Source organism: Erpetoichthys calabaricus, chromosome 2 (genome assembly GCF_900747795.2).
Source record: "Erpetoichthys calabaricus chromosome 2, fErpCal1.3, whole genome shotgun sequence".
NCBI classification, from domain to species: Eukaryota; Metazoa; Chordata; class Cladistia; order Polypteriformes; family Polypteridae; genus Erpetoichthys; species Erpetoichthys calabaricus.
Window position 1 is genome coordinate 196,629,850 of NC_041395.2, and position 18,557 is coordinate 196,648,406.

General features: G+C 39.6%; 1 protein-coding gene across 1 annotated transcript in view; it reads left to right on the plus strand.

Moving 5' to 3' along the window:
- ftsj3 (FtsJ RNA 2'-O-methyltransferase 3) overlaps positions 1-18,557 on the plus strand; it is a 101,639-nt gene that overhangs the window by 13,832 nt on the left and 69,250 nt on the right. The window contains exons 3-4 of the mRNA XM_028794927.2: positions 8,993-9,039; positions 10,447-10,526. Of these exons, the coding sequence (XP_028650760.2) occupies positions 8,993-9,039; positions 10,447-10,526 (127 nt within the window). The remainder of the gene's footprint in view (positions 1-8,992; positions 9,040-10,446; positions 10,527-18,557) is intronic.

Consider the following 18,557-nt stretch of genomic DNA (forward strand, 5'->3'; position numbering starts at 1 on the left):
CTGGAAGAAATGGATGTGGTGGATGCCAGGTTTCATACAGCATGTTTTGCAGAAGAGAATAATTCTTTAATAATTCTTTGCATTTATATAGCACTTTTCTCACTACTCAAAGCACTCCGCAATTGCAGGTTAAGGGCCTTGCTCAAGGGCCCAACAGAGCAGAGTCCCTATTGGCATTTACGGGATTCGAACCGGCAACCTTCCGATTGCCAGTGCAGATCCCTAGCCTCCGAGCCACCACTCCGCCTATATGTTTCGGGGAAGCTGATCGCCTTGCGTGGCGATGTCTGGTGGCCTTCATGTGAATATTTTGTATACCCTTTCTTGTGTCATAATGAAATTTATTTTTATCTTTTAGCATTTTTGTAGAATAAAATTTTGAAATGTTGTACTACTTTTTGGCTCGCCCTGTATTTGGAAAGTGACACAATTTTCATAATTTTGGCTCTGTACACTGCCACAGTGAATTTGAAATAAACCAATTATTATGTGACTGAAGTGTAGGCTTTCATCTGCAATGCGAGGTTTTTCAAAAATATATCGTATGAGCCATTTAGAAATTATAGCCATTTTTTGCATACTACAAGCCCCCATCCTTCCATTTCCAGAGACTCAAAAGTATATAGACGTTTGACTAACAAGCTGTTCTGTAGCAAGGTGGGAGCAATTCCATCATCATTTCATTAACAATTAAGCAGGTAAAAGTGTCTAATTGATTCCAACTGTGAAATTTGCATTTGGAAGCTCACTGTGAGCTCTCAATATGAGGTATAGAGAGCTGTCCATGCAAGTAAACAAAGTCCATCATTAGGCTGAGAAAGCAAAACAAACCCTTTAGAGAGATAGCAAAAACACAAGGAGTGGTCAAATCAATCATTTGGTACATTCTTGAAACGAAGGAACATACTAGTGAACTCGGTAACACCAGGAGGTCTTGAATTCCACAGGAAACAATTGTGCTGAATGATTACAGAAATCTGTCCTTGATGAAGAAGAACCCCTTCACAACATTTAGCAAAACCAGGAACACTCACCAGGAGGTAGACCTGTCATTGCCAGTGTCTGCAATCAAGAGAAGACTTCATGAAAGAAAAGGCTGAGGGTTTACCACAAGGTGCAAGCCACTGGTAAACTTCAAGAATAGGAAGGGCAGATTAGACTTTGCCAGAAAATATTTTTTAAAAGCCTGCCCAGTTCTGGAACAATTTTCTTTGGACAAAAGAAACTAAAATCGGTATATAGCAGAATGTTGGAAAGAGAAAAGTATGGAGAAGAGAAGAAACAGCTCTGATCTGATAAATACCACATCATCTGTGAAACACAGTGAGGCAGTTTTATGGTATTATCATGAATGTCGGCAAATGGAAGTCAGTTGCTAGTGTTTACTGATGATGTGACTGCTGGCAGAAGTAGCAGGATGAATTCTGAAGTGTATAGGGCTGTACTGTCTGCTTAGATTCAGCCAAATGCTGTGAAACTGACAGGATGACGTTTCACACTACAGATGGACAATAAGCAAAAACATACTGCAAAAGCAAACAAAGTGGTTTTCAAGACAAAGTAGTAGAATATTCTTCAATAGCCAAGTCAGTCAACTGACCTCAGTACAAATGGATATGCATTTCGCTTGCTGAAGACAAAACGAATGGCAGAAAGTCCTACAAACAAGCAGCAACTGAAGACTGCTGCAGTAAAGGCCTGGCAAAGTATCAGTACGATGGAAACCGTGCAATTAGAGATGACCATGTGCTCCTGGCTTCAGGCAATCATTGACTGATTGTAAAGGATTTTTCTACCAAATATTGAAAATGACTACTATATCATTTATATTTATGACTAGCCGTTCCCCACGGTTCTGCCTGTGTAGTAATGACACAGGACAAACTTTTTAAAATCAATAAACAAAAAGGTATTGCTAGCTAAGTGGAAGCAAGTTATGCTCCAAAACACAAGGGTGGAGCCACTCCACACTCCTGACATCACCCTTCCCCCTCCCCTCGGCCCACAGCCTCTGTCTCAGATTAGCACAAATATATCACTTCTGCAAGCGAACTGTGATTCTTAGCATGATTAGAAAAGTCGCAAAATCAACCGGAATGTTCAAGGAAATTCTAGAAAAAAACCCAATCTAAATCTGTTAAGAAGTTCTCTCGTTTGCTGGCTAAGTGGATGTGGATGTAACATACGCCCCAAGGCTGGCACGTGAGTGAGGAGGGCCACACTCCCCTCCCCTAGGCCCACTGCGTCTCTCTGGGATTCATGCAAATAAATCGATACCGCAAGTGAACTATGATACTTGGCGTGATGTGAGAGGTCGCAAAATCAACAGGATTGTTCAAGCAAATTATAGAAAAAAAACTGATCTAAATCTGTTAAGTAGTTCTCTCGTGAAAAGCAGACAGATGGACTTTAGATTTTATATAGAGAGAGAAATTATGCTAGTTTGTCCAAATACTTTTGAGACCTTGAAAATATGGGGACCATGTATATAAATGTCTTTTCAAAATGGCTCATATAGTATTTTTGTTAAATCCTTTGAGTTAAAGCTGTACGTCTGTAGTTCTGTCACGTTTGATTGCTTTGTTTCAAGTCCATTGAAAATTTTTTCACAGTCCAAATACTGAGTCATGACTGTATGGACATTTTGCAGCTCAGCTCTTGAACTGTTCATGTGATTTTACTCAAATATTGTGATCAAGCTTAAGGTACTGCAGTTTTTATATTGGTGGAGATGTTTATTACTGGAAATGTCTCAACTGTTCTTCATTTACACATATGTCCTACAGTATTTGCCTATGTAACATTGACTCAGTACAGATAACTTCAAATGGAAAGCAAGAGTGCCCCAGCACTGGCTGAGTCTGGCTATTTTAATTTCGATACTGTGTCCACAACATGTGCAAACTGTAAACATAAAGTACCTAAACAATCCCACACTCCTTTAATAAATAAAAGTGCACTCGTCTGCTTTTTATATCACTGTGCTACAAGAGATGGAAGTGATGTCATACTGAAACACTGTGGTAAAGTCGTAATTAGATAGCCACCAAGCTCACTTTGCTAATTTTTTTTTTTAATCTAACTTTATCTTGTACGTGCGTGAAGGTATCCTGTATGCACAAGATAAGAGCTATCCCGTAATTTTTTTCATTGTGTGGTTCAGAGCTTTCATACATTGTATATCAATTTAATTATACACATGAACAGCAGTCCTCAATCTGTGTGGTACACAAACAGCTGTAAGGGGCACGTGCGGGGAAAAAAAAATAATACAACCGGTAAAAAGTGGAACTTAAATGGATCAGTTATACGGCAGCCGACCCCGAGTCTTCATGCTCAGCCGCACTTCAGTTTTGCTGTCTCATAGTCACGGCACTCCTGCTATTAGACTCCACTGCTGTCTTTCCCATCTCTGTACTCCTCTTCCATTTCCATAACATGTGCCAAATCAAGCTCTTCCAGTGGTCATATTGGCTCCAAGTGAACAGTTCCCTCTCACTTCCCCTCCTCTTTGAGCTAGTTCATGCAAATATTGAGACTGTTAAGGACCCATGCAGAAGATCAATAGATTTTTAACATGTGTTCTTTTCTCTCTCTCTCTCTCTCTCGTCTAGTTGTCCAGCGTTACAAGCTTTTTAGTTTTGGTGAATTTGTCTACTGTACCATCATTTTTAGAACTGTTTATTAATATTAATAATAGAACACAATTTTTTTTTTTCATGGAGTTGCCAATGTTTGGTAACTCAATTCAGGAATAGGTGGAAGTATGAAGCAGAACAGTGCTTAAAGTTATCAAAACCCGACTTTGAGAATAATGACCTTTAAAAATATAAAGACACTTTACCTTCAGGATTTTAGTTGTTTTCCTGTTTTTTGACCTGAAGTTGTATGTAACTTAAGTTGTTTTTCTCCTTTTTTTATCTGAAGTTTGTACATCTTTTGATCTGGATTCATGTGTGTGTGAGTGGTGGCTCTGAGGCCAGAAGTGACTTTACTCTGTTGGGCCCTTGAGCAAGGGCCCTTAACCTTCAATTGCTTCGTCCTGGGTATGATGTTAATGTGCATCCAGCCCTGCAAGCAGACCTCCATCTTACCGGGAAAACTTGGGGGTTGGAGGCAGGATTGGCACTGCAGTCACCATAAAAAAAAAAAGAAAAAAAAAACGTGCAGAGGTGTCACCTGGTTTACTTGGGTCCTAGTCCAGGTGGTTCGTTATGAGGTGGGTGCAGCATTGCGCTATCAGCACATGTTCCCAGCCTCTTTTTTATAAGTAATTTTTGTATATTAAAAATTTAGAAACTTTGGGATTTCTAATTTTTATTCCTTATGAAACCATGCTACTGTTCCTACATTTTTTTAAATAATTAAAAATACATTTAATGTAAATAAAAAAAAAAAACAAATAAAAGATGCACACAATCACACAAAAAACACACTGATCACTTGTTAAAATCCCCAAGTGCAATAATAGGGAAAAGGGTTGGAGTTGGGAAATATCACAAATATCACTTTTAGTTGTGCCTAGTAAGAGTTCAGTGCATAACAATTTGAGACTGTAGGAAAATGGAGGTACTTCTAAATATTTCAATACGTGGAGGTGGTACAACAAGAAATATGGTTAGAGATATTATGAGACATTAGATAGATAGATAGATACTTTATTAATCCCGATGGGAAATTCACATTCTTCAGCAGCAGCATACTGATACAATAAATAATATTAAATTAAAGAATGATAATAATACAGGTGAAAAAAAAAAAAAAACAGACAATAACTATGTATAATGTTAAATATTAACGTTTACCCCCCCTGGTGGAATTAAAGAGTCGCATAGTTTGGGGGAGGAACGATCTCCTCAATCTGTCTGTGGAGCAGGACAGTGACAGCAGTCTGTCGCTGAAGCTGCTCTTCTGTCTGGAGATGACATTATTTAGTGGATGCAGTGGATTCTCCATAATTGATAGGAGCCTGCTGAGCGCCCTTCGCTCTGCCACAGATGTTAAACTGTCCAGCTCCATGCCAACAATAGAGCCTGCCTTCCTCACCAGTTTGTCCAGGCGTGAGGCGTCTTTCCTCTTAATGCTGCCTCCCCAGCACACCACTGCGTAGAAGAGGGCGCTCGCCACAACTGTTTGATAGAACATCTGCAGCATCTTATTGCAGATGTTGAAGGAAGCCAGCCTTCTAAGGAAGTATAACCGGCTTTGTCCTTTCTTGCACAGCGCATCAGTATTGGCAGTCCAGTCTAATTTATCATCCAGCTGCACTCCCAGATATTTATAGGTCTGCACCATCTGCACACAGTCACCTTTGATGATCACTGGGTCTATGAGGGGTCTGGGCCTCCTAAAATCCACCACCAGCTCCTTGGTTTTGCTGGTGTTCAGGTGTAGGTGGTTTGAGTCGGACCATTTAACAAAGTCATTGATTAGGTCCCTATACTCCTCCTCCAGCCCATTCCTGATACAGCCCACGATAGCAGTGTCATCAGCGAACTTTTGCACATGGCAGGACTCCGAGTTGTATTGGAAGTCCGATGTATATAGGCTGAACAGGACCGGAGAAAGTACAGTCCCTTGTGGCGCTCCTGTGTTGCTGACCACAATGTCAGACGTGCAGTTCCCAAGACGCACATACTGAGGTCTGTCTTTAAGATAGTCCACGATCCATGCCACTAGGTATGAATCTAATCCCATCTCTGTCAGCTTGTCCCTAAGGAGCAGAGGTTGGATTGTGTTGAAGGCGCTAGAGAAGTCTAGAAACATAATTCTTACAGCACCACTGCCTCTGTCCAAGTGAGAGAGGGATCGGTGTAGCATATAGATGATGGCATCTTCCGCTCCCACCTTCTCCTGATATGCAAACTGCAGAGGGTCAAGGGCGTGTTGAACCTGTGGCCTAAGGTGGTGAAGCAGCAGCCTCTCCATGGTCTTCATCACATGTGATGTCAGAGCAACAGGCCGAAAGTCATTCAGCTCACTAGGACGTGATACCTTTGGGACTGGGGTGATACAAGATGTTTTCCAAAGCCTCGGGACTCTCCCCTGTTCCAGGCTCAGGTTGAAGATGCGCTGTAGAGGACCCCCCAGCTCCGATGCACAGACCTTCAGCAGTCGTGGCGATACTCCATCTGGACCCGCTGCTTTGCTGGCACGAAGTCTCCTCAGCTCTCTGCTCACTTGCGCTGTTGTTATTATGGTTGGGGATGTTTTTCCTATGCTGGTATCAGCAGAAGGATGTGTGGAGGGTGCAGTACTCCGAGGTGAGAGTGAGAGTGGGTTAGGGTGGTCAAACCTGTTAAAAAAGTTGTTCATTTGGTTTGCTCTCTTCACGTCTCTCTCAATGGTGGTACCCCGCTTCGAGCTGCAGCCAGTGATGATCTTCATCCCATCCCACACTTCCTTCATGCTGTTATTCTGCAGCTTCTGCTCCAGCTTTCTCCTGTACTGCTCCTTCGCCGCCCTGAGTTGGACTCGGAGTTCCTTCTGCACGCGCTTGAGCTCATGCTGATCACCGTCTTTAAAAGCCCTTTTCTTCTGATTCAAAAGGCCCTTGATGTCACTTGTAATCCATGGCTTGTTGTTAGCATAGCAGCGTACTGTTCTTACTGGAACTACAATGTCCATACAGAAGTTGATGTAGTCAGTAGTGCAGTCAACAACTTCCTCAATGTTCTCATTATGAGATCCCTGCAGGATATCCCAGTCTGTAGTTCCAAAAAGTTCTCTCAGAGTATTCTCAGCCTCCAGGGTCCACTTCCTGAATGATCGTGTGGTTACAGGTAGGACTCTAACTTTTGGTTTATAGTGAGGCTGAAGCTGAACCAGGTTATGATCTCCTTTCCCAAGCGCAGGCAGCGGGGTGGCGCTGTATGCGTCTTTAACGTTTGCATACAGTAAATCAATAGTCTTATTTCCCCGGGTGTTACAGTCCACATACTGGGAGAATGCAGGCAATGTTTTGTCCAGCGTCACATGGTTAAAGTCTCCAGCGATTAGCACAAGCGCCTCAGGGCGCTGCGTTTGTAACTTAGCAACAGCGGAATGGATGATGTCACTCGCTGACTCCACGTCTGCCCGAGGAGGAATGTATACAATAACAACAATGACATGTCCAAACTCTCTGGGCAAATAGTAGGGACGTAAACTTACGGCCAACAGTTCGATATCCCTGCAGCAAGTGGAGATTTTGACGTTAACATGTCCAGAGTGACACCACCGTGTATTAACATAGAGAGCGAGTCCTCCTCCTTTGTGCTTACCACAGGTACTTGCATCTCTGTCCGCTCTAACTGTGCTAAACCTGGATAGCTCCACTTTGGCATCTGGGATGGTGTTATTTAGCCACGTTTCGCAGAAACACAACAAACTGCATTCTCTGTAGGTCCTTACATTTTTCACCAGCGCAGCCAGTTCGTCGATCTTATTTGAGATTGAGTTTACATTCCCCAGAATCACAGAAGGCACCGAAGGCTTGAAACGCCACTTTCTCGCAAGCCGCTTCTTTTTTAGCTTAGTGCCGGCTCTGCTGCCACGATACCGCCTTCTTACCTCGTCGGGTAAATATGGAACCACACCGGCACTGGCATTTGTTCTCAGCGCCCGAAGTTGAGTACTTGAATAGGCGAGTCTCGGCGTGTTAAAATCCATGCCCACGTTGTAAAAGTAAGTGTGTCCAGGGAAGGAATCCACATAAAATAAAGTGGTAGGAGTGATCAATAAATAAAAATTTAGTGATTAAATGCAGTAGTCTGCTGCATTTTTAAGCATTTGCTTTAATTAATAGGTCTACTATTATGCAGAATCATGCATTATGACTCTTGTTAGCTGCAACTAAGATTAGTGGGGGCTGTGACCATATAGTGCAAACTTTTTGGGGGGCCTGACTTAAAGTTTGGGATCCCCTATTCTAACCTAATCCTGTTAATGATATCTGAGAAGGATTAAATTTGTGATGGTTGGTTTTGATTTAAAATTCTCCCAGACCAGACAAAGAGCCAAATTTATCAATACTTGTTAAGTTCATGAGAGCAGATTTAACAACATTTATTTATATAGCACATTTTCATACAAATAATGCAGCTCAAAGTGCTTTACATGATAAAGAAAGAGAGAAAAAAGACTTTAAAATAAGGGAACACTAATTAACACAGAATAAAAGTAAGGTCCAATGGCCAGGGAGAACAGAAAACAAAAAAAAACTCCAGACAGCTGGAGAAAAAAATAAAATCCACTGGGGTTCCAGTCCACGAGACCGCCCAGCCCCCTCTAGGCATTCTACCTTACATAAATAACCTCAGTCAGTCTTCATTGTATTCACGGTTCACATGGAAGAACTTAATGATGACGGTCATGTGGACTTCCGGCCTTTAATCTATCAATGTAGGAACATCACGGTGCTTTAAATATCACAGAAGAACAGCCAATCCATGAATGTACAGCTCCATGTATGATCATGTATGAAGTAAAATAAAAAGCATTAATTACTGCTATTTATTGCAGATTGGATTGGATCAGACTGCAGACTTCTAAAATAATTGAAGGTAAAGGGCTGAGAGAGATTATTCAGCAAGGTTTAACAATTCTGACACATTTCTTTTAAATGGGACAGTTGCATCACACATCAAGGATTTCTATGAAAGACACAAGTCTATGCAGTTTGAGCAGCTAAGAAGTAAAGCTGTGACATTCACTTGGGACTACTGTAAATTGATTAATCGAGACTGTCATTTTGTGACTTACAGTATACCAATTAAATATTTGAATCATTTGACGGAACTATTTTATGCGTGGACTTGTATGTGAACTGTGTGTAGTAAGTGAACCTAGATTGCTGTGCTATTCAGCCTGATTGGAAAGTTAGTGCAAACTGGAAGGGAGGATAAGAAGAAGCCATGTCTTGTGCTGTGTTTGCTTAGCAGTGGTAGCATGAGTGTGTAAGTTAGAGAATGAAGCTATACTTTTTATCAATTGTGATTTACTCTCTTCTCAGGCTCCAAGTGGCTTCCAAATTCATGCCTGTATCCAGTCTCATTGTTGGTAAGTAGGAAGCACCAGGCATGTTCAGTATTTAGGCTAAATGTGCAAGAAATACAGATAAGATTAAGATTTCAAGGTTTGTTTATGATGCTATTTAAAATGTTTAATTGCATTCTTTTTATATCTGATACTAGTGGTTTTGAATTTAAATCAGCATGGTAATTATATCCCTTCTTCATATGAATCCCATTTTCCCTTTGGCATAGTGCTTGAATACATTTTTTCTCTTCATTTTTTTTTTTTTTTTTTTTTTTTTTTTTTAGGAATTTTGAAATAGACTATGATTGTGACTTTGTAAAGCATGTAATTATACCAAATATTGTCTTTAAATCAAAAAATAATTTACTTGACTTGTATAGTTCAAGTATTAATATAGGTTATGCTTGGAGAATAACGCATTGGGTTACAGTAAAATATCTCACTGACCCATTCCAAAGCACAAGCAGTGTGTATTTATCTGCCAATGTGGTCAAGGTGTATCTCTTTAAATATCTTATTACCATGACAAATATTTTCAAAAGGATCTTTAATGAATTTTTCACTTCTCGAATGTAATGAAAAGCAAGACTAACTTGTGTGCTGCTGTGAAAACCAATGAAATGTGCACCACAGATATGTTCTGGAAGTCTAGGGGCCACATTAACTGAAAACAGATTTAAGGTTTACTACCCACATCCCAAAGACATGCATACCATTTTAATTGTTGAAACTAAATTGTCCTAGTGTAGATTTGGGTATCAGTGTACTCTCTGATGGATTGGTGTCTCCTGCATAATTAGTCCTTGCTTTGTGCCTGTTGCTGCCAAAGAAGGCATCAGCTTGGCATGACTCCTAAACACAATTCAAAATATATGGGTACATCCTTTTATGTTAGAAAAACACTGTTCATTTAATCAGTTTTTAACTAATGTTGTATGTGGGGAGCACCATTGCTAGACACATTATGTAATAAATAAAACACTGAATACAAGAGTTTTTATGTTTTGTTCACATTTTGAAATACTTAATTTCTGATTTTTGGAAAGCTGCATGCACCTGAGGTATATCAGTTTATGCCCCACTCCTGTCTTAATAATTCAAAATAAGCTCTATGATAGAAAAATCTCATCGTTACATAACAAAATGCTATATTTTCACACATTTAAAAATTACTTGTTTTCAAAACAACTCATGTAGCATAATATTTTAGGGAGTCTGGTTGTATGCTCAAAATATTTACTTAAAATAGATCATTTACTAGTTTGTGTACCAACAACTGTTAAAATTGGTGTCACTGCCGAGGAGATGCAGTCATTGGCAGACATGTTCTCTGTGTGTATACTGCTGACCTTCTCGCTTAGTGATTACTGAGTATATAAATGAAGCAAGTTTATAACATCCATTTAAACATCATCACTTGTATCTCAGGAGTGGATCTGGTCCCCATCAAGCCAGTTCCTGGTGTGATCACATTGCAAGAAGACATCACAACAGAGAAGTGTAGACAGGTAAGTACTAGTGTGGAATGTAAAAATATAAATATTTGTTCTGATAATTTTTTTTAACACTGTGTAAAAACATTTTTTATTGTTTAATGGTTTTAGCTACATGCTGAATTTTTCATGTTTACAAACTACAACATTTTTAATTCTTTGTAGAACTGCCACAAATCATGAAAATTTTATTGACAATATCGTAAAAATAATTGTAATTAATGATTTTGTTTTAAATTTTTATGCTACTATAACTTGTGTAAGTCTAATTATTTTAATAATGCACATATACCTTATGAACAGACTTCATAACATAAATAGACTAGCTGAATACCCATGCTTCACTACGGGATAGCAACAGGAAAAATGTGTTCTAAAATATACAGAGTGATAGTATACGACCTGTAAAAGGTCATAAGGCAAGATTTAGCACATAAACGAAACAAAATAGGTTACTAATTATTTCTTGAAATGGTTTACTCAAATATATGCTGTTTCAAGTATAGAAGACTTAAATAGTGGTGATCAAAACTTGTTTTGGACTAAAGCCCCAGTGATCCCATCACCACTCCTGGCATTTATTTAGTAACCAGACCGTGTAAGTTTTAAGTGCTAAATTTATTTGTTAATAAAAACAGATGAAGGTGAATGTTATAATATTAATTATATTAAAAATATATTTCTGAGGGGTTTTAAAGATCATAAAAAATTACAAATCCTAAGCAATCTACTAAACCTGAAAACAAAAATCAAAAATAACATTGTCATTTACATAGACTGTAATAGATTAAGATAAGCCCAGGGATCTTACCACCGCCTCTGAAAAAAACCCATGGAGTAAACAGCCTATGTTTTAAGAACGGGCTTTGTTGTACACTGCATTCTTAGTTTAACCCTCAGGCTGGAGGATGACCAGGCTGTCAGGGGACCTTACTCTAGAACAGGCCATGTACAACTGGCCATGGGAGAAACGGTCACTCCTCAAATCCATGCCAACCATTTTCAGACTTGGCCCCTGAGCTTTGTTTATGGTCATGGCATAGCAGACTTTCGCTGGGAACTGCAGCCTTTTATACTGAAAGGGGTAGTCTGACGGGATTAGAGGTATGCGGGGAATGAAGACTGTTTCTCCCTGTCCGATACCAGTAAATATTGTGGCTTCAATGACATGTTTGTGTAGAGCCCTCACCAGCAGCCTGGTATTATTGTACAATTTAGGAGGATTGAGGTTGCGCAGGAGTATTATGGGAGCGCGAACCTTCAGGCATAGAACATCGGGAGGCACTCCAGGTGGGTTGAGAGTGTGGAGGAACTCCACAGGATAGTGCATTGTGTCCTCCACTACGGAGTCCACTGACTCGTACCTAACCGTCTCAGTTGGCAGCTTCTTCAACAGAGTGTTGTTGATGTTCAATTTTTAAAACCATTTCTTAATGAGCGCCTATGGGCCAAGGGTAACCTACATTCCAAATTTCAAGTCCCAAGTCCTCATGGTTCGGGCGATTTCATGATGAGTGAGTCAGTGGTATTTGGATTTTAGATTAGTATTTTGGAACATAAATCCAAACTGGGAACGTTACTTTGTCATGCATCTGTCAACCTGTGGCCAACTTGTCACAGTCTTTTCTCCTGTACAGTAATCCCTCACTTATCGTGGGAGATAGGTTCCAAGGCCAACCGCGATAACTGAATTTCCGCGAAGTAGGGACACCATATTTATTTAATTATTTAACGTGTATTTGGACGTTTTTAAACCCTCCCTGTATTGTTTACAACCCACCCTTTACTCTATTAATAACAGGGACAACTGCTAAGCAATATGAAATCGGTAGATAAGTTTACACTTACTGTATAGCGAAGTACATGTAGCAGCTTGTAGGCGGTCATGACGTCGTCTAACTTTTTGCAAAGATTCCTAAAGCAGATTCCATCCAGACTACTGCCTTATCACGTCCACTTGCAACTCGTTTTGCGCCCTGGTTAAAGGACACTGCGGCCGTAGATCTTATATGCTTTTCCTCCTTTTTAAATAAAAAGAATCGTGGACTTATTGATGCTGTAATGGTGTAGCTGTTCCCTTCCTTCAACATATCCAAAACGTTTACCTTTTCTGCAATCATTTGCATCTTCTGTTGGCGCTTGGACACGGCCCCTGAATCAGTAGCACGTTAATGCTGAATGAGTGAGATGAGACTTCCTGGTTAATGCAACACTCCGTCACTGAGCCAATCAGCAGCACACAGGAACCTAACTGCGTGCTCTGATTGGGTAGCTTCTCAGCCATCCGCCAATAGCATCTCTTGTATGAAATCAACTGGGCAAACCAACTGAGATAGCAAGTACCAGAAGTAAAAAGACGCATTGTCCGCAGAAACCCGCGAAGCAGCGAAAAATCCGCGTTATATATTTAGACAAGGGGGCTCCGCCCCCTGCTCGCTTCGCTCGCCTACCCCCGGTGTTTTGAACCCGTGCCCGCTGGTCAGCTGTAGTTTCAGACGCGCGTTGTAGGAGCTTGCATTGTTATGAACCCGTGCTTGCTCTGCTTCTGCGGTTTGAGACGCGCGTTGTAGGCGTATATCCGTCAGTTGAGCTCGTTCGGTTTGAACCCGTGCCTGTTTTGCCTCCGCAGTTTCAGACGGTGGATAGGAAGTAAAGAACGCATTGTATGGCAAATCACAATGTATTGGAATATCTCTTTATATACAATATTTGTAGTAAAGATGGTTTGTTGTCCTTGAATGATTTTTTCTTGGTATTGGAGTATTTATAACTTTTTAAGTTTAATGTCAGATGAACGCCGAACTCATGAGAAGGCTACATAAAGTTGTCCATGTCCAAATACGCTCTCGGAGAGGTATATACCAACTTCGGTCATGGTCTGTGCTTGGGATTTGTTGATTGTCATGGCAAATGCAAGTTTACTGAGAAATTGGCGTCGCCCAAAGTGTAAATGGCAATTGAAGGGCAGAACTTGTAAGGTGAATTCTAGGAATTAAAACAGTATTGTCAGTATGTGATCCTTTAAGTATTTTTGCTTCAATAACATTGTTTGACATGGAGTTGATGACTAAACATGTACCGTTGCATAAACCCTGTCTAGTATTAACGTTTTTTAATAGCATGACAATTGTTCCGATTTTAAGGTTAAGATTGTGTTGTGGCAATCCGGCTGGGTTAATAGTGTTCAGATATTGTAAAGGGAAATGAAGATGTTCAGTGTCATCTGCAGAATCAATTTTGTCAGTACTTAGAAAGAGGCGGCTTTCTCCAGGTAGTAATGCAATGACTTGGTTAATTATGTGATCCACATCAATATTCTTTGGACATAATATAGCCCGTCGCGTTAACAGTGTTATCTGGTCTATTGTTTTGGAGGCGTGAGCGCAATTACATTAGTTCTTCCTTGTTTAGCGTTAGTAACATGGATAATGGATTGCAGTTATTGATAATACGTAGCGTTTTTTGTGGTTGAATTGTTAAAAATGTATGACTGTAATGTGATGATTAAGTTATGCTATATAGTCTTCACGTGTGAGGATGACGAACCTTTAATACGGAGTGTTCGTTTATTCTTATTGCCCATCAGGTGTTGTGCCTGTGTCTTGTGTGGTTGCACTGTAAATATTGTATCACTGTAATGTGATTCAAATATGTTGTGGAGTCTGTATTTGTGTGGTTTCTGTAGTATATCGTGTTTTTGCTTGTGGGTTATTAGAGGTGCGTGGATCATGCATGTGTAGTGTGTTTGCGTACTGTCTGGCGCTTTCTGTACTCCAATTGATTTGTGACCCTTTCTGGACTCCGTAGTCTGTCCCGTTTTGCTTTGGGGTGGCGTATCATGTCGGGTTTGATTTGTGAACCTTTCTCGACTCCGTATTCTGTCCCGTTTTACACTGGGTTTGGGCGCTGTAATCTCGGGCTTGATGGGTGACACCGTGTGGACTCCGTAGTCTGTCCCGTTTCACTCTGGGGCGTGGGTGTGATTCCTCTTTTTTGTGTGCTATGGGCTTTGAGTGGCGCCTGCGTCTGACTCATCTTTTTTGTGTGCTATGGGCGCGTTGTCTCATTTCTTATTTCTGTTAGTGGAGGGTGGCTTTTCCTGTGGAGGGGGGCTTTGTGTCTCATTTCTTATTTATGTTAGTGTGTGTACTCTGTAGTCTGTCCCGTTTCACTCTGGGGCGTGGGTGTGATTCCTCTTTTTTGTGTGCTATGGGCTTTGTGTGGCGCCTGCGTCTGACTCCTTTTTTTTTTGTGTGCTATGGGCATATCCGGTTTACCATTCTCGTTGGAGGGGGGGGGCTTTGTGTGGCGCCTGCGCACTATGTCTTTTGCGTCCACGGGCAGGTCCCTGCGTCCATATCCGATTTACCATTCTCGTTTAGTAATATGGATATGCTTACATATAAAATCCGCGAAGTCGTGAATCCGCGAAAAGTGAACCACGAAGTAGCGAGGGATTACTGTACTTGATTTTGGGGCGTCAAATTAGCCAAAAAATATCATTAGACTATTTTTAGTAAATAAGTAAATATTAAAATATATTCAAACTTCTGAATGTGTATTTTTATGCTTTATTATTGTATTTAATAATGGCTGCAGCAGTTCACTACTTGGGCAGTTGTCCCTTCTGAAGGAGCACACCATAAGAGGGAACCATCTGCATAACAATCTTGTCCTCAAATCTAAAGCTAATAACAGCTGTTTGAGAAAGTCCTTGTTAGTATAGACAACCAAAAAATGCACCAAGGAAAGTAGCCTAAATACTTACTAGCCACATGCGCTGGCTGTGTGATTCACTACTTTATTATTAATGTGTTTTTTGTGTCTATTTTTTTTTTTCCCTTAACGCACAGTGAGTCTGCAAAATATGAAGCACTTTTGACTGGTGTTCAAAGTGACACGATTTTAGAGAAAGTAGAACTGGCTCGACGTATCACTGCCTGTAATGTACATGTGAAGTCCAGACAAAATTGTCCAGATCTGATTACATATATAAACCCAGTCTTTTTATTTTCCCAGAAGCTAAGTGGTTTTTTGGTCCTTGAGGCCAGAAGACTTAATGGTACCTGTTTATATCTCTTTTATGTAAATTGAGATTCTTTACATCTATTCTTTTCTCACAAGTGAAGTAACTGAATGCAATGACCTTTAGTTATTTAGTCATCATTATAATTTTTATTTAGCAGGTGGTTTTTATTCGTGGCAACTAAAAATTCTGTAAAATAAGTTTGGATATGTACCAGGAAACTGCTAAGTTACAAAAAAAAAAAAAATGAAAGCAAAATTTTAAACCAAATCACTAAAGGCATATGATGTAGTTGCTTAAAAGAATAAATGAAAATAAAAAGCAACAACCGTTAAGCAATAACAGACAGGATTAGACTAAATGGCATCTTCTTACTCCTTCACATTTTCAGCAAAAATTTGGTCTGTGTGTTTTTATTTACTACTAATTGTTTTAGGCAATATGGATTGAGCAAACTGCAAAATAAGACGGAGACTAATTGCGTGACACCACTTGCTGCCTAATGCAACTAAATGTGCATTGCTGACATTGAAAAGGTTCTTTTTTTAAGTGGGGATTATAGTAAAAGGAATGTCAGAAATATGATTGTTAATTTCCATCTACAATAATGAGAGCAGCTTAGCACAGCACAGTGGTCAAGAATCTTAGGTTTAAGAGTAAATCGGAGCAGGGTGAAATGCAGAACAATGTTTTACCATAATGGATAAGTGTTTAAAAGTCTTCTGTGGGTGGGGTAGAAAAAAACTGCCCTAAACTATGTTGTGAAGGTATGTGTGTAGGTTTTATCAATCAAATGACAAGCTAACAATTCAAAATTACATTAAGGGTGATCATGGAAATAATGTTTAAAATTAGATCTACAAAATATTGTGGCATTGTATAGCATATATAAAGTAAGACAGTGCCAAAACAATTTTTTGTAAATTTTACAATCGAGTGTTCGCTTTTGCCTTTTAAATTTTGAATTATATTTAAATCGTGACATTTGGTCTGACAGCCGTAACATAAATCCTGCCATTCCAGTGCATGCAGTATTTTGGCTCCTACCAATAGCTCTTGTCATCCACCCCAGGATCCTGTCTGCTAAGTGTATTGCATCTTCAAACCAAAAACTAAAGCAGTAGTTTACTGGTATGTTGCTTGCTTGCGCATATCAGGACTACTCAGTATTTGAATAACATGACATATTGGAGACATAAACAATACTATTAATGGGTAAATGAGGTGAGACAAACAGCAAGCAGTAAAAACAGGAAGGCAAATGTCACTGCATTCTTTTTAGGCGAGATCGGTTACAGCCTGAAATGAAGAAAGAGAAGGCGTGAAATGAACACTAAAGGTTGAGTGTGTCGAATAAGGAAAATGTGATGGCCTGAAAGTGGCATTGAAAATGCAGAATGTGAAGTGAAGCATTCACATTAAAAATCCCGAATATGAAATGAAAACTGAAGGACTGGGAAGCGGACTCAGTGCTCTTGAATGCCATGCAGTTGCAATCGCTGTGTTCCAGACAGCCACTGTTGGTGTTTTAACAGCATGAATTTAAGAATAAAATCTGACCGCATGCACTTGAAATCGTCATTCAAAGTTAACTGCAGCCAGCAATGGGGATTGAAAAAACGCTCGGCATGAAGTGAAGTTTAAAAAATGACAGCTTGAAAGCAACATGCACTTAGGCTGACTGTTCTTGGTCTTGGTATAGGTCTGGGTTTTGGAAACATGGCTTAACTGTTCTTGCAGTGTATCCTGTCAATTATGTTTAAATTGTCTATTTTTCCTAATATATGTAGCACTGTGAAAACTTCAGAGTATTCGTGACAAACTTTCATTCTGACAGCTTCATGTGTGACAAACTTGTATTGCCCTTCCTTCGCGACATTCGGCTCATGACTGCAGAGGTATATACTTGAAAGTGGACAGTGTCACGTTTTGTATACTTTTACGTGTATAAAAATATTTGACCTGTAAAATGCATAGAAAATAGAATTCTATAAAACTGAATGTTTTGGCTACTAGGGTAAATGGTATTCATATCCTTTTAAAACTAATGGTAAAGTTATACAGTATTGCAAGCAACTGCAATATTATGTTTGTGGCATTTATTATTTTAATAGGGCTAGAAGCTATATAAATATTTGAAAAGAGAGATTGAAAATGTCTGGTAATTTTTATATTTGAATACAGTACAGCCTCCGCTCCTTGGGCCTCGGCTTGATATCCAAACAGGTCAAATGGGGAAGTATTTTTTATAGGTACTCCAGTTTCTTCGCATATCCAACAATATAAAAGTTGAATGGAAGCTTTACAATGAATGGCCAATTATAAATTAATGTGGGCATGTGCATGTTTACGCTCTGTGGTAAATTTAAGTACCAACCAGGGTTATTTCCTGTCTTTTACCTATTGCAAAGGGACAGGCTGTTACTCTTATGAAATCAGAAAACAGTTTTTAGAAAATTTAACAGATGCAATATTGGTTCCATTTTATGTTTCAAGTCTCCCTGAAGTATCATGAGAAATTCTGTTTGGCCAGAGAACAAATCTCTTCCATCTCATTCGTTCATTGATTCATCATCCATTAATATGTTGGACTTACTTTTAGAAACAAGAATAAGCCAGAAAATGGAGCAGAGGGAACTGATGTGAGACTTCTGTCGATTCTGATGAGCAGCTGTTAATGTTAATTTGTATTTTGCTGAGTTTTTGTTTTCATTTAGTCACTTGCATGTAGCATATCCTGTCAAGATATTGCTAATATTTTGTTATTTTTGCTTTGTGATGTGCAACTGTCAGGCACAACCTATTAGGGGACAGTTATATAAACATCAGCTGAACTGAATTTTATGCAAACATGTCTTTTAGCTATAGTTTACTTGCTAATTGTATAGTGTGCTAGGCTCTTACGTTTAAGTACACTAATAAAGCATAAATAGAAATGCCAGCCTCTGAATGTAGAGAGATTAGATTCCAGCTGAAAGATTAACATGAATGCTTTTTCATTTATCACTTTAGTCTCTCTG